The sequence below is a fragment of the Heloderma suspectum genome, chromosome 3 (assembly GCF_057233095.1).
Source record: "Heloderma suspectum isolate Gila_16-S chromosome 3, 16-S_ref, whole genome shotgun sequence".
Lineage (NCBI taxonomy): Eukaryota > Metazoa > Chordata > Lepidosauria > Squamata > Helodermatidae > Heloderma > Heloderma suspectum.
Genome location: NC_139460.1, coordinates 38607402 through 38622862, shown reverse-complemented (window position 1 = coordinate 38622862; position 15461 = coordinate 38607402). Strand labels below are relative to the sequence as shown.

General features: G+C 45.1%; 1 protein-coding gene across 2 annotated transcripts in view; it reads right to left on the bottom strand.

The window, feature by feature from the left end:
• Positions 1-424: 424 nt before the first annotated feature.
• The window catches only part of LOC146349574 (cilia- and flagella-associated protein 337-like), a 71523-nt gene continuing 56486 nt past the window's right edge, over positions 425-15461 (bottom strand). The window contains exons 22-30 of one of the 2 annotated variants that reach the window (XM_084841659.1): positions 15286-15448; positions 14644-14739; positions 12727-12785; positions 12106-12247; positions 9680-9719; positions 8380-8468; positions 4323-4507; positions 688-788; positions 425-605 (exon numbers count right to left, since the gene is read on the bottom strand). In XM_084841659.1, coding sequence (XP_084697785.1) covers positions 425-605; positions 688-788; positions 4323-4507; positions 8380-8468; positions 9680-9719; positions 12106-12247; positions 12727-12785; positions 14644-14739; positions 15286-15448 — 1056 coding nt within the window. The remainder of the gene's footprint in view (positions 606-687; positions 789-4322; positions 4508-8379; positions 8469-9679; positions 9720-12105; positions 12248-12726; positions 12786-14643; positions 14740-15285; positions 15449-15461) is intronic. The other variant, XM_084841660.1, reaches the window with a different exon arrangement.

Here is a 15461-nt window from a genome sequence, read left to right as displayed (position 1 = left end):
TCCCTGCTATAACAGTTATGAGGAAGGCAAAATAAAATAAATGCAGTCTTTTTCCAATTTAACTTTGAACAGAGCTGAGAGGTGATTTGGACCTTGCTGAATCTCGTCTCCCCCTCCCACCGCTGCAACCTGCCCAATGCACACACACACAGTACAACCTGAAATGACACCTTTGCTTTTGAAGAGCTTTGGGGTAAAATTCAATGAGAATCTCTTTGTCTGCTCTGTGGGTTTAAGCCTGCAAAACAGTACCATGATTGGCTTTTAAAAGGAGGATTATCTGCCAGGGAAATTCTCTCAAACCTCAAATTTGTTAAGCACCGTTTCATTTAGAGAAGAAGCAGAAAAGAAAACAGGAGAAATGACGCCCTGACTTTCAAACAGGTCTTGTTCCAGTGATGTGGCGAATGATGGGCTCCGTGTCTCACTGCTCAGCTGTTCCTTGATAATTAGCACTGAAAATGTCTGTACCAAGAACAGACAAATCGGGCTTCTCACAGTTTCCCGGGAAACTGTCAATTTCATAATAGTTGATTGTGCGGTAAGTGTTTGGTCCCCCATGGTTAACCCGTCTGTTTAAAAGCTTGGATCGCTCGTGTTTCAACCTAGAAAAAAGAAATTGCAGGTGGGAACAGTAAACTCCCTTAGAATGCATAAAATTGTTTGCTGGCCTAGGCTTCTGCTTACCTCCTGCTTGAAGCTTGTGCATAAAACCGCTTGCTAATTTCTTCTTTAATATCCTCATCAGTAACAGTAACTTGGGAGGGCCAGGGATTATGGCTTGCTTCCTGATGAAAAAAGGACGACAGCTGCTGCATTATTCATAGACCTTACCATTGTCAGAACAGTAATAGCAGCCGCTGCTGCTGCTGCTATACCTTTCACCATGGAGGTTCAGGGAGTGATTATGGTGAAGAACCCATACTGAAGCAGATGGCAAAAGATTAGTACATGAACAGAGAGTGGCTATTTGCATTCTGTACTTTCTAATTACTATGCTGCTAAGTTGTTATCCATTTCTCAAGGTTTCACTAACATGTATATCCATTGCGAGAATCCCTCTTAACAAGATGTTATTTCAGCAGGATACAAATGAAACTGCTTAACAGGATGCAGTTTTTCCCCTCTCCAGGATTTGTGTATTGAATGTTCTGGAAAGGTACCTTTATCATCCACTGAATGCAGATGGCGCGTGCATGTAATGCAGATGAGGTGTGTGTGTGTAGCTGCTGCTGCTTTTCAAGCATGAATTACAACACTGGGCTTTGCTGATGTCTCATCTTGATTTACCAGACCACCTTACCGTCTCCTGAGAAACCTGTACGAGGGTCAAGAAGCAACAGTAAGAACCGGACATGGAACAACCGATTGGTTCAAAATTGGGCAAGGAGTACAACAAGGCTGTATATTGTCACCCTGCTTATTTAATTTATATGCAGAGTACATCATGAGAAACGCTGGGTTGGATGAATCACAGGTCGGAATTAAGATTGCCGGGAGAATTATCAACAACCTCAGATACGCAGACGATACCACCCTAATGGCAGAAAGCGAAGAGGATCTAAAGAGCCTCTTGCTTGAAGGTGAAAGAGGAGAGTGCAAAAGCTGGTTTGAAACTCAACATTAAAAAAACGAAGATCATGGCATGTGGCCCCATCACTTCCTGGCATATAGAAGGGGAAGAAATGGAAGCAGTGACAGATTTTACTTTCTTGGGCTCCAAGATCACCGCAGACGGTGACTGTAGCCATGAAATTAAGAGACGCTTGCTCCTTGGGAGGAAAGCTATGGCACACCTAGACAGCATAGTAAGAAGCAGAGACATCACCTTGCCGACAAAGGTCCGCATAATCAAAGCTATGGTTTTCCCAGTAGTAATGTATGGCTGTGAGAGCGGGACTATAAGGAAGGCTGAGCGCCGAAGAATCAATGCTTTCGAACTGTGGTGCTGGAGAAGACTCTTACGAGTGCCCTGGACTGCAAGGAGGTCAAATCAGTCCATCCTAAAGGAAATCAACCTGGAGTGCTCATTGGAAGGACAGATACTGAAGCTGAAGCTCAAATATTCTGGCCACCTGATGCGAAAACTCGCTGGAAAAGACCCTGATGCTGGGAAAGATTGAAGGCAACAGGAGAAGGGGACGGCAGAGGATGAGATGGCTGGATAGCATCACCGATGCAATGAATATGAACTTGAGCACGCTCCGGGAGAGAGCGGAGGACAGGAAGGCCTGGTGTGCTATGGTCCATGGGGACACGAAGAGTCGGACAAGACTTAACGACTGAACAACAACATCTTGATTTAGGACTGGAGTATGTATGTTTTCACCCTGAAAGCTGTTTCTTGTAACTGACTCTGATTCTAATCAGTTTTGCTCCATTCTGGACAGCAGCAGCAGAAGGCAGAGTTCATGCACCTCTGGATTCAAGAGCACAATCTACTGGGAATTACTCCTTCAAAAAGTTCTTTTGAGACAAGTAAGAAACACACAAGAGTACAGTAGAGTACTTCCTAGTGGATGTAATTTTAAGAACTGACACACACACACCCCGCCCCCCCAACTCACTCACTCCCTCACATTCCACATACTCAAATACAACTCCTGCTGAAGAGCATTTTAGAGGTCTGCATTTTCTTTCCCTCCAGCCATCCAGGAACCCTGTCTCCTAGCCTTCTCCCTCCTCTAATCCACTCCATTGCTGAAGAATCCTGTCATCCCATACTTTGTTACCTGAAACGTCTTAAGAAAACAGCCAGGGAGGGAAGAGCAAAAGATACACACTAGGAACAGGCTATATGGTCCCGCCCATAGAAGCCCAGTTCCCAGAGCAGGGGTGAGAAACTTTGGGTGATCCAGGGGCCATTTTCACCCCTTGGAACCCCACCTGCAACCTGCAGGCAGCATTCCACAAGGCAACCCAAAACACTTATATATATATATCAGGTGGGAAATGGCATCCATAGCTACTGTGGAGTACCAAAGGGTCAGATTTATCTTACTTGCAATCTAAATTTGACCCTTTGTGGTACTCCATCAAACTACGTATGCCATTTATTCCTTAAAAAATAAATAATTAAAAAAAATTGGGGTGGGGTGGCAGAAGCTGCATGTGGCCCTGCCTCTTGCCCACCCCATCCTAGAGCATCCTAGAAGCAGGCAGGAGCCTTCGAGCACTGCTTCCTAGGATGTTCCAGGGACACTCTAGGAATGGGGCTTCTACGGCAGGTACCATAGAGCCTGTTCCTAGGGCATGTTTCCTTTTTTCTGGGCTTAGGGAATGCCTGCAGCCCATGGGCCACATGTTTTGCACCCCTGATTTAGAGTTTTAAAGGTTTTTTTAAAAGCACGTTAATGGTAACATAGCCCCAAACAACAGAAGCTGGAGAAGGAGTAAAATAAAATGAGTCAATCTGTTCATCCACTGGTGATGCAGTTACTGTGAGGTTTGATGCTGCGTTTTGGCCAAGGCAAGGCACACATACAAACTGGTGGGTCAGGATGTAATTCAGGGGTGTGGTAACTATTGTCAAGATTCCTTTTGCCCCCCCACTTAACTTCAAATGCCAAAAAACAAACACAGACAAGAGGCTTCAGCCTGCAGCTTTCAATCCATTACTTCACAGGGTCATACAGATGCAAATTCTCAGTGACTCTCCATCTACAAGGAAATGCCTTCAGGGGGTTCAAAATGTAGTTACAAAAGTTGCCCGCCATTTGAAGAGGAAGGCGGTCTCACTAGCCTAACTTAAGGGGGGGAGTCTCTCCCTCTCTCTCTCTCTCTCTCTCTCTCTCTCTCTCTCTCATGAGGCTTCTATGCGCAGCTTTTCACGCAAGGCCAATTGGGTAGACCATCTAAGTTCCGCCCCAGCCTTCTGTCTCTTTGCTCTGCATCTGCACCTGGCGTCTATTAAATCAGACTCCCAAAACCCCACCTCCCCCTGTTCAATATCTCTCACGGGGGCAGGGGGTGAAGAGGGACCCTCATCCTCCACCAGCTGGACCTCTGAAACCTTAGGAGCCTGCCTAGTCATGTCTGGACTAGCCTGGGAAAATACCTCCCCCATGTCTGGCAGGTCTCCTTCAGAATCTGAACTACTATCCCACTCCCTGCGCTCAGAAACACCCCTGACAACTATTGCCATCCAGATGCTGTTGGACTACAATTCCCACCATCCTTGACCATGAGCCTGGAGCTGTTGGAATTTGGATTCCAACAGTATCTTGAGGGCAACAGGTTTCTCACCCCTCATGTACTTCATGCTTTCCCCTACTAATTGAACTGTAGCACAACTTTAATAGGTTTGCAGTTGACATACAGACCTTAGGTGTGGAAGCATCCTCAGTCGCATTATCTTGGTCCATGATTTGCAAGTCAGAGGACTTGTCTTCCAACACAGGGTGAATGGGCATACTCTGTGGATCTATCAGAATTTCATAAGGAACCATGGGATGCTTCCAGGAGGATGGGGTAAAAATTTCCCAAGGCTCTGCTTGGCCAAAGGTTCCTATGGAGAAAGCAGGGGGCGGTGAATCCCTAAACATATATATTGAAGAGACAGCATTCTGTGGAAACAGCTCTTTCGATAATTGTAGTGATGACAAACAACCATAGCTGTAGAAAATGTTTTTAAAAGGAAATATTACCTAGGAACCCAAGTCAAAGGGTGTTTTACTCCATAATGCTGGTTAAACAGCAGTACTTGTGCACTTGTGAGAAGGAATCCTTGGGCTCACTGTTCCAAATAATTCATAACAACAATGGGTTGGATCCCAATTTGGGCATGTGCAACTGGCCTGGGGGAAGCAGACTTCCCCACCCATCCCTCCCCACAGTGGTCTCTCCAGCCCCCTGAAAATGCTACCCAGAGGGTTGGGGGACCTGGCTGAATTGGGTGAGTTGGGGTGTGGGTATAGTGGCCACGTACACATTGCCAAAAATGAAGGCAAAAGAGAACACAGATTTGCATATGCTAATTTATATGAAGAGATGAAAATTCAGAAATACTTACTATAGTTTAAATAGAAACACAACACATCTACCCATACTGGGGAAGATGGTGCCTTGGGTGCCCTGCTCTGTCTTCTCTCTTGGTGCTGTTGGGCATCTTCAAGGCCCAGCTCTCCCTTCTTAGGGTTCCCTATCTTTAAATCAGACTTGGATAGGTTAGCTCTTCAAATAGAGGACACCTTCAAATAGGGAACTGTCCTCTGATAGCCCTTCAAAAAGCAGAATGTCTTCTGTAATGTAAGATACATGGCCACCCTAGGTGCTATGGTGGGGTGGGGACGCCAAAAATCAGATGGAGGCACCTTAGGAACATAGGAAGCTGTCTTATACCAAGTCATACCATTGGCCCATCTAGTTGGCCCAGAATGCTGTGGTCAGACTGTTTACTGGGGCTGGTTAGAGGGAGCAGGTAACTCCCTTGTTACAGCAGCTTCACTGGCTACCAGTTAGTTTCCAGGCAGAATTCAAAATGCTGGCTATGACCTATAAAGCCTTATACAGCTTGGGACCAGGCTACCCAAAAGACTGCCTTCTCCTATATGAGCCTGCCTGGTTCTTAAAATCTTCTGAAGAAGCCCTTCTTTCAAGACTGCCACCTTCAAAGGTGTGTTGGTGGCAACCTCAGAGAGGGCCTTTTCGATGGCCTCTCCCAGTCTATGGAACTCCTTCTCAAAGGAGGCTAGGTTTGCTCCCTTCTTGATGTCCTTCTTAAATAAAGCAAAGACTGCTTTATTTAAGAAGGTGTTTAACCTGTAAGTAGGTCTGGTGGGTTGGGTGCTGTTTCTGATAATATTTTTTCTGTAATTGTTATGTTTTTATTGCATTTTAATATTTTAATTGGTTCTGTAAGCTGCCTTGAGTGGCATTTTTTGGTAGAAAGGGGGGTACAAATAAAATAAAATAAAATAAAATAAAATAAATAAGCAATAGTCCAGTATCGTCAACACTGACTGGCAGTAGATCTCTAGGGATTTCAGGCAGGATCCTCTCATAGCGCTGCCTGGAGATACTGGGGATTGGACCTGGGACCTTCTACATGCAAACCATGTGCTCTTACCACTGAGCTATGGCCTGTACCTTCCATAAGTGGAGCTCATCCATCCACAGAAAGCAGATATTGGATCCAATCCACTCACTGCCAGAGAATGTGGAATGTACCTTGCAGGAGTCCCTAGGCACTCAATTGTCATGGACAGATTGGATGTTGCCTATTCACATTCAACTGTGGTGTGAATAACTATTGCTGTGGGGCAGTTTATCAAACATCCTGTTGTAATAATTAGCATGCGGACATTTGTAAGTACAGGAGAATGTAGATAGATAGATAGATAGATAGATAGATAGATAGATAGATAGATAGATAGACAGACAGACAGACAGACAGACAGACAGACAGACAGACAGACCGACCGACCGACCGACCGACCGACCGACCGACCGACCGACTGACCTGGAGCTGGGATGATTAGGTTTTGAGTAATGCCACATGCAGGAATGCATTTAAGGCTGCAGTCCTATTCCCACTTAACTGGAAATCAGACCTACTGAAGTCTGTGGGACTTACTTCTGAGAAAACAGGTATAAGATTGCATTGTAGTTGTTCTACAGTTTGATGTCATCCACTGGGCTACAGGCACTGAAGGCGCTATAAAAAGGATTCATGAAGTCTATGAATGGAAAGAGCTTCTGTTCTGATCAAGGAAGGAGAGCTGTGCTCACAGAAGGGCCCTTTCTGTGTCCAGACCTCCTTTTCTGTGAACAGAAGCTCCTTCCCTTCATGGAGCTAAAACACTGCATCCAAGCTAATACTTGGTTACACTTAGCTTCCATTGAGATCAAGTGGACTTTAGTCATGACCAACCAACTTGTTCTATTGATTTCAATGGGACCTAAGTGCAGCTATTTTAGTCTGGATCCAACCCATTATTTCCAAGAAGCCCACTGAGAACAATAAAAGAACCCCATTTATTTCAGTGGCTTCAAAATTAAATCACTCATTACACTGGCGTGCAAGAGAACTAGTGTGGAAGCACTCTTATTACTATTAAATTTTAGCCTTTTTTTCCAGTGCTAAGCCAGAGGTACAATAAAAAGTGAGGATTCAGAAAAGGAAATAAAACGTCCGTGGCATGGTGTACAACTTCCAGAGGGGAAGTAGTATTATTCTGTTATAGCAAAATCAATTCTACTGCTTGACTTTTATATACATTCTATATAATATCTAGTTATATATAATAGGCTGGATCCAGGATCTGCCTTCCATTGATAGGCGGGCTCTGCTCATGGAAGGTGCCGCCACCTGATTTTTGACGATCCCCCCGCACCACAGCTCACCCCATTCAGCAGGGTCTCCTCGCCCTCTGTGTACCATTTTCAGGGGGCTGGAGGAGCTGCCAGGAGGGGGTGGGGATGTCTGCTTCCACCAGCCCAGTTGCACACAACTAAATTTAGATCCAACCCAATATGATTTAAGACAGCCGTCGCCAACCTGGCGCCTTCCAGATATGTTGGACTGCAACTTCTAGAATGGTCATGCTGGCTGGGAATCATGGGAGTTGTAGTACAATTTATTTATTTATTCATTCATTCATTCATTCATTTCATTTCTATATCGCCCAATAGCCGAGGCTCTCTCTAGTACAACACATCTGGAGGGCACCAGGTTGGGAAGGCAGTGATATAATGGAGCCAGGGCTCACAGGGATGCAGCACTGCCGCTTTTTTTTTTCTTAGCAGGGACGCTGACATCATCTTCCACCCCTTCAGAATTCTGTGTTCTCTCTGAGCTTAGCCGTATCCCCACAGTAGCTTGGCTGGCAGTGGAGGTGAGAAATGAATTTTCTCAGCAACTGTATATAGTTTTGAGCTATCCCTGTTGTAATGCAAAGTATTTTGGGGTGTCTTGATTTTGAATGGGCAATTAAGCCCCAATACCACTATAAAAATCCTGCTCCTGGCAGAGATGCAAACTGCTAGAATTGGTTTGTTGATATGGGTCAACACAGCTGCCTGCATTTTTGGACTCTCCTTGGGGGTGTGGCTATGAAGACTGTCACAATGAGTGACTGAACTTCAAAATTTGAAGTTCACTACACCATAGCCGATATAAGGAGTCCGCTTTATGCGTTTGATGAAAAAAGCCTATGCTATGATATAGGTGTCAATCTTTGAAGTGTCATAAGCAGAAGACAGCCTCAACACATCCCTTTGTCAGTGCTGTGAAAATGCACTGACTAATAATGACAGCACATGACTCTATATGTTTAAATCCACCTTATTATTATAGCTGTCAGATTTCTTTTCCATTAAATAGCAGTTCAACTTAAGCTGTGTAACGCAGTCCTCACATTCTGTGAGTGTATCATTTACCAATGTATTCTCCATCAAGGCTCCACAAACGAACAGTCCTATCAATGGAACAGGATAATAGGATGTTATCTTCATCTATAACCTCTAACCTATTTGTTAACCAGAGATGACAATCAGTTAGATAAATTTCTTTCTTTATTTATTAGTAACACTTCTTTCTGCTTAAAATCTCTAAGGGAGCAATCCTATGGCAGCTGGACAGCGGCCGGACGGCCAGACAATATGCTGTTTTCCAGGAACTGACCTCCCCGCACTTCTGCGCTGCCTCAGAGGCAGCGTGGAACAGCCCCATCCTCTGCGCCCGCAAGAGGAGCATGGAGCAGCCGAAAAGGGGCATGGCTGGGGGTGCTCCGGGGGGCAGGGGGAAGAGCGTAGCTGCCTAATCCATCCAATGTGTCGTACAGCAGCCTCCTTCCCACTCTATCCTCCAGCGGCTAGACAGTCACAATCGGCTGTCTAGCCGAATAAGCAGGGCAGGAGAAGCACGGAGGGAACGATCCCCTCCGTGCTTCTCCTGCTCTGCTTTGGATAGGCAGTCACCTCCGAGTTCGGAGGCAGCCACCTATCTAGATAAGATTGTGCCCTAAGTGACTTACATACAAAAATATTAAAAAATCTCAGTTCAAAATACATATATAATGCAACACTAAAATATTTCAACTTTCAACAACAAATGTAAGAAAAAAGAAACAGTACAATGGAGCGGCATTACGCTGATCAATAATAAGCCAAGGAAAGCTCGCATGAATAAGTAAGTTTTCAGGAGGTGTTTAAAGCACGGCACATTTTCTGCCTTCCAACCCATATTGGAGAAGGACCATACTGGGGAGTGGACACTGCTACTGAGAAGGCCCGCTTTCAGAATGATACATGGAGACATTGTTTTGGTTGTGGAATGGCCAGCAAGGTCTCCTCCAAAGATCTTAGGGGTTGGCTGTGTGTATATAGGGCAGGGGAAGGCAACCTTTTGGGCTTGTGGGCATACTTGGAAATTTAAGAAGCTATCCTGGGCACAACCACAAAAGAGCTGCCGCAGGGTTGGGGGGAGGGAATGGCTAGTCACAAAGGACAAGTAACCTGCCCAGAGGCATTCATGGGAAATTAAGATGGCAGCAGCTAGAGGCTCCCACTTCACTTTGAAGCAATCCCAGCTGCCAGTAAGAAAATATAAACACATTTTAAAATAAAAATTGGGAGTAGGGTGTCTTGGTGGGCACCAAGGAAGGTGTCTGAGGGCATATTGGTGGTCTGCTACTTATATGGACGTATCATTGTTTTGTTAAAGGTTGTTAATACTTACGATAGAACCAGATTTAGGTGAGCTCTCCAGTGATTCACATCTGCAACAGCGCAAAGGAAAGGACCTTAGTTTATGCATAGACTGTTTACTGGTATATGCACTAATATGCAAAACTATTGTGGTGCATGTTAAGGTCCTATCTGAATATGACACTCAGGCTCTCCTCACACCTTGGTTTTTTAGCAGGATCATTCTTTAATCACTCGTTTTCACAGAAGCTTTAAATGACGATGCTGCTCTCCTGCTGCTATCTCACAACTTTCCTTTCCTCTTCCTGTGTTATCTGAGAATGGGGAAAACCCAGCATTTTCTGTGCTTGCAGTTGAAATCTCTATTTCCCCGTGGTGTCTTTCCCCTTCAGCACTTTGTCCTGCATTGTGTGGGTGTGTGCTAGGGGGTGTTGCTGGGCAGTGTTGAATAACATTGTCATGACAACAAATTGGTGGGAGGGTGGGGGCAGTGACCGTTTCTGCCTCTCTCCCATTCCACTACGGGTGCTTAAACTGTAAACCATCCCAAAAGCTTCTCCGAGATCCCCTTGAACACAGCAATGCTTACTTCTGAGTAAACTCAGTGGCTGTAATGCTTTCCTTTCCTGGGAGTAAGTGCCATTGAAATCTGTGTGGCTTGCTTCTGAGTAGGCATGCATAGGAATGCACTGTAAGTCTACTGAGAGTAGCAGTCTTAAGGTCTCCCATCCCCTTCAATGCATTTACTTTGAACCTCCCCCTCCCAGTGGCTTCACTGACTGCTTCTTCTCCCTTTTGCTCAACAGACTAATAGGCTATTTTCCCCCCAGGGAGGATGGGGGAGTCTCCCTTCTCAGCCATGCAGGAGAAAGGCTTGACAGTTAGGATTTCAATGGGTATTAAAAAGTGCCTTTTCTCTTCCCCTGAATAAATTCATCATGCAGAGCTTGGAATGGTCATTTTTAATGGTTTCCTTTTGGGGTGTGGAGTTGTCTTAGATAAGGCAGTAATGCTGAGGTTGTTTTCCATAGTACTCCCTCCCACCTAGCCAGCCATTATCTCTTCTCCTAGCCCACCTTGCAGGGTTGTTGGGAAGCCAGAATAAAGGGGAAGAGCAACAACAGCACTGGGGGTGGGGAGAAAGTCAGCCACTATCTCTTCTCCTAGCCCACCTTGCAGGGTCGTTGGGAAGCCAGAATAAAGGGGGAGAGCAACAGTGCGGGGGGGGGGGGAGAAAGCTGGGTCTAATGAAGAAGGTGTTCCCCCTGAAGTGGTCGCCTGGGGGGGGGCGGGCTGCTAGGGATGGCTTGGTGCATTGGCTGTATACAAGTCCGTTTGTGGATTTCTTACTTCTGTAGTTGGGAACCTGGAAATCGGTATACACTTCAAACTCAGTAGTGCAAGCAATATACTGCATTTAATTCCCTCACACATTGACATATTTAGCAGAGAAGGACTAGCAGAGTCAGCAACCTTGAAGTAAGCCACTGAGAAGACTCTCTCTCCCTCAGAGGAAGGAGGGGACCAGCTCCCATAGCCCACTATCCAGGTCACTAGAAGGGCTTCGGACTTCCCTCCTGCTGTGGAGGACATTCCTGTGGAGGAGTGGAGGGAGAGGCAGAGCCATCAATCATGTTACAGGAACCAATGATCAGGGGAGGGGAGGGGTATGGAGCCAGCAGCCCCCTTCTGTCCTGAGGGACACACTATGGGAGATGCCTGTATATAGGGCCAGTGTAAATCCCGGAAAGGATCTGGAATCAAAAGGACCGGTTTGTAGTGGGATAAAATGCCAGGTGTGAAGAGAGCCTCAATCTATAACCTAAAAGCAAAGATGCTAAATGTCTCTACTAGAGGAACACAACAGAATTCATACAAGGCCTATCTTGAATGGTGCTGGGATTTGTCCTGAAAGTGGACAAATCCCAGCACACAACAGTGGGGGAGGATGGAGAGCTAAAGAAATTTGGCTTTTTAAAATGGAGGACCTTGAGTAGCCCCGCTGAAACCAATTGGACTTGAGTCAGTCATAACTAACTTAAAGCCCATTGATTTCAAAGGGTCTACTCTAAGTATGGCTACATCTAAATCAAACCCCTTATATTTATACCTATTTATTTAAAATACTTATAAATCACTTCTCTGCCCACCAGAGCCCTCAAAGGAATGTCCAATTTCAAATAATAATATAATAAAACAGTATAAAAGCAGAAACAAAGAATTCTTTAAAACAAGTCACAGCAATCTTAAAATCTGTCAAGGATCCAATAAACAGAAGAGTTTTTACTGCCCATATAAAACTCGGTAGGGATGGCGCCGACCTAACCTCCCTCGAGAGAGAGTTCCATTGTCTGGGCATTGCTGCACAATATTTGTTTAATAAAGCATTTATTTTCTGAATTACTTCATCCTGTTCTAGTTACAAAACTATCATTTACAGTCTACACACACACATACATTTTGGTGCATCTCCTTCTGGATCCTGAAGAGCATAATCTTTGATGTCATGGATGTACACATAGCCATCTTCATCAGCTGCATACAGATAGGAGTCATCCACTGTCACAGCAATGCTGCTGATCAGAGATTTCCCTCTAGACTAGAATAGACATCAATACAGTCCACATTGTTAGCTAATAATTTGCACAAGGAATGGCCAACACCTGTATCCTCAGGGGCACTCCAGTCTCTAGAGCGGGGTGGGCAACTTGGGGCCCTCCAGATATTTTGGCCTACAACTCCCATCACCACTGGCTATGCTGGCTATGGCTGATGGGAGCTGTAGAAGATGTTTTGGTGGGTCCAGCTGTTTTATCCCTGAGTGTCAAGTGCCCTGCAAAAATTCCCTCTTCTTTATAACTATTAAAAACACAGGAGTCCTACTCCACTTCGCCTCTTGTCATCCTAAACAGCCAGTGTGATCTGGTGGTTGGAGTGCTGAACTAGAGAAATTCAAGAGAGAATGTAAAACTTTGCTACAATTCAACACAGAACTTCCCCCAACATGGAGTTCTAAGAACGGGCTAGAAGTCTGGGGATTTTATCATTAAATTCAATGACATTTTCTGCCAAACTTACAGGTGTAAAACTGGCTATAAGTGGATCTTCAGCAAACAGGCTCCAGAAGTGCAGATAGCCTGAAAAACATGTAATAACACAGGAAGAAAGATTCAGTAGCAAAACCCCCCCCAAAAGTATATTTGTAGTAACCAAGCATTCACAGAAGTTGAAGTGTCTGAAGGCCCATTCACACAACTATAGGCAGCACAGCGAACATGCGTGCTGACTGATGCGGAGTTGAAGGCATATCATGAAACTATTGTGGGTTTGCTTCTTCCCACATGGGGGGTTGGACTCGATGGTCTTGTAGGCCCCTTCCAACCCAACTATTCTATGATTCACATTCCATAGCCAGAAAGCTTCTTGATCATCCACAGTATTTCACAATAAATCTGTCAAAACTTGGTCAGGAGTGGTAAATGAGGACTAAGCTGTTAGCTGGTACTTTGAAAAAGCGATCAACCAACTGTTGCACTATGTGGGGACACTCTATGCTCCTTCAGCATGCTACTTTGACAGTATGAATGGGTTCTCACATTTTAGTAATTATCCTGCAATCAGAAGGCCTTGTAGCAAGTACAAGTAGTCTAACACTAAAGGTCTCCAAATCATAGGTGTCTGATTATTGGCCGCAGGGCACTCATTGGTGACTTGTAGAGAGTGGTAATTCACACAGACTGGAAACAAGATTGAAAATCCATTCTATCAGTTTTTCTTGCATTCAGACTGAACTAGAAGCACACCCCCAAAGAACTGGCCAATTGCTTCAAATCAAAGTGTGAAAGTCAGCACTGCTAAGGTGGCCATGTGTGTCCTGTTTTACAGTGGACAGCTCCCTATCTGGAGTGCTGCCAGAGGACTGTTGTCTATTTGAAGGGCTGTTTCTCAATTCTGGATTCATAGAATAGTCATAGAATAGTAGGGTTGGAAGGGGCCTACAAGACCATCGAGTCCAACCCTTTAAACCTTCTGATGGTTTAAAGAACAAGAACCATCAGAGGGAAGATCTGGGTCTTGAAGTTGCCCATCTACAGTGAGCACTTGGACAGCAGACAGAGCAGGCCGGCACACAGGTCATCTGCTCTCTGCTTTCTGTTCTTTAAGTAGTTACTGATCCATAAGAGGACCCCTCTTCTTATCCCATGACTGCTAAGTTTGCTCAGGAGTCTTTGGTGAGGGCCAGTGTCAAAGGCCTTTTGGAAGTCCAAGTAAACAGTATCTACCGGATCACCAGTGGCCACTTGTTTATTGATGTTCTAAAACTCTAGAACTCTAAAAGGTTAGTGAGACATGACTTACCTTTGCAGAAGCCATGTTCATTCTTTTTCAGCAGGGGTTGTCCTTATGTATGCCTACGAATTTTAGCTTTGTTGCTCTTCATCCTCTTTCTTATCATTGCTACCAGTTGCTTGCTTGACAGGGCAGAGAGCCAGTGAGCAAGCAGGCAGTGGCATCTACTGCTCCCCCATCTCACCACTGCCATTGTCTGGGCCAGAACAAAATGCAGGTAGCAATGGAGAAGTCCAGGAGCCTCTTGACAGTGGGCCCCTGCTGGGGTGTGGGCCCTCGGCTAGTGCCTGATCATGCCTACCCTTGATGCCAGCCCTGCCTTGAATTCACTGTATCCAAAGCCCCATCACTCCCCCAGAAGGCCCCAAGTTTGGGATAGTAACTAGACCAACCTGGAGCTGCCATTTTTCTCCCCCATTGGATTCAATAGGAGTGGGGAGAATTCAAAGCAGTACAGCTTCACCCAGCACTTTTTCCAGAAAAAAACTGCCCCTCCACTTTCTGCGCTGGCCAACACAAGTTAGAAGAGTTTTGAAAGTGGTGGACCATCTGCCACTCCAATTCCCCCTCCCCGCAGCCTGCATACGACTGCTGTTCTTGTTGTTGTCTGGAGCTGGCAACACCAACCACATTTCATTCTCTTACCTTGCGGCCCATTAGAAACCAGAGAGGCTGTGGCCGATTCAAATTTCACAGCACGAGTCTTCAGAAAGATTACTCGAGTAACACTTGCATCTACAGCTGGGGAAGGAAAAGAGAGAATATGCACTCATTCAAAGGAAACTTCATTAAACCCAAAGAGTTGTTTGTGCAACAGCAACTCAGATGCCATCTGTACAAGCAGTTGGGCAGGAATGTTATTTAAAAGTCCTTACTCCTGGACATGGACTGTAAACCAAAACTTTTTTTTTACAACCTGCTACAGAAATCTTCTCAGAATATTATTTGGAAGGACTGCATTGGACAAGTAACTTAGATGCCTAGATTTAAGTGACCAGATGTCACTTCCTGCCCACCCATCTGTGAAATGGGAGATGACCCAATGACCCATAAGGCAAGTATAAAAACCAATAGCCCAACAGTAATGATCACACCCTTGTGTGGTAGAAACTGGTGTGCCTTAGCCACACCAGGCTTATTAGACTGTAAAGCAACTAGGGAGGGGCTTCACCTTTGACCTTTCCCAGCATTTTTCATTTCTATTCAGTACCATATGCAATAATTCATACAGGTTCATACCGATGTGGGGATTGTATCCTTCACTCTTTCTAAGATCAGTTAACTTACTTTTGGTACCAACAGAAGAAGTGGCAAGAGGAGTGTAGAATTTATGGCATATGTGACCAGAGATCATATTCCATATAATAATTTCACCATCATAACTCGAGGTAGCAAGGAGAGTCGGTGGACACTGAGCAATGCACAGAATATCTTCCTTGTGTCCCCGGTTCTGGATAAGAAAA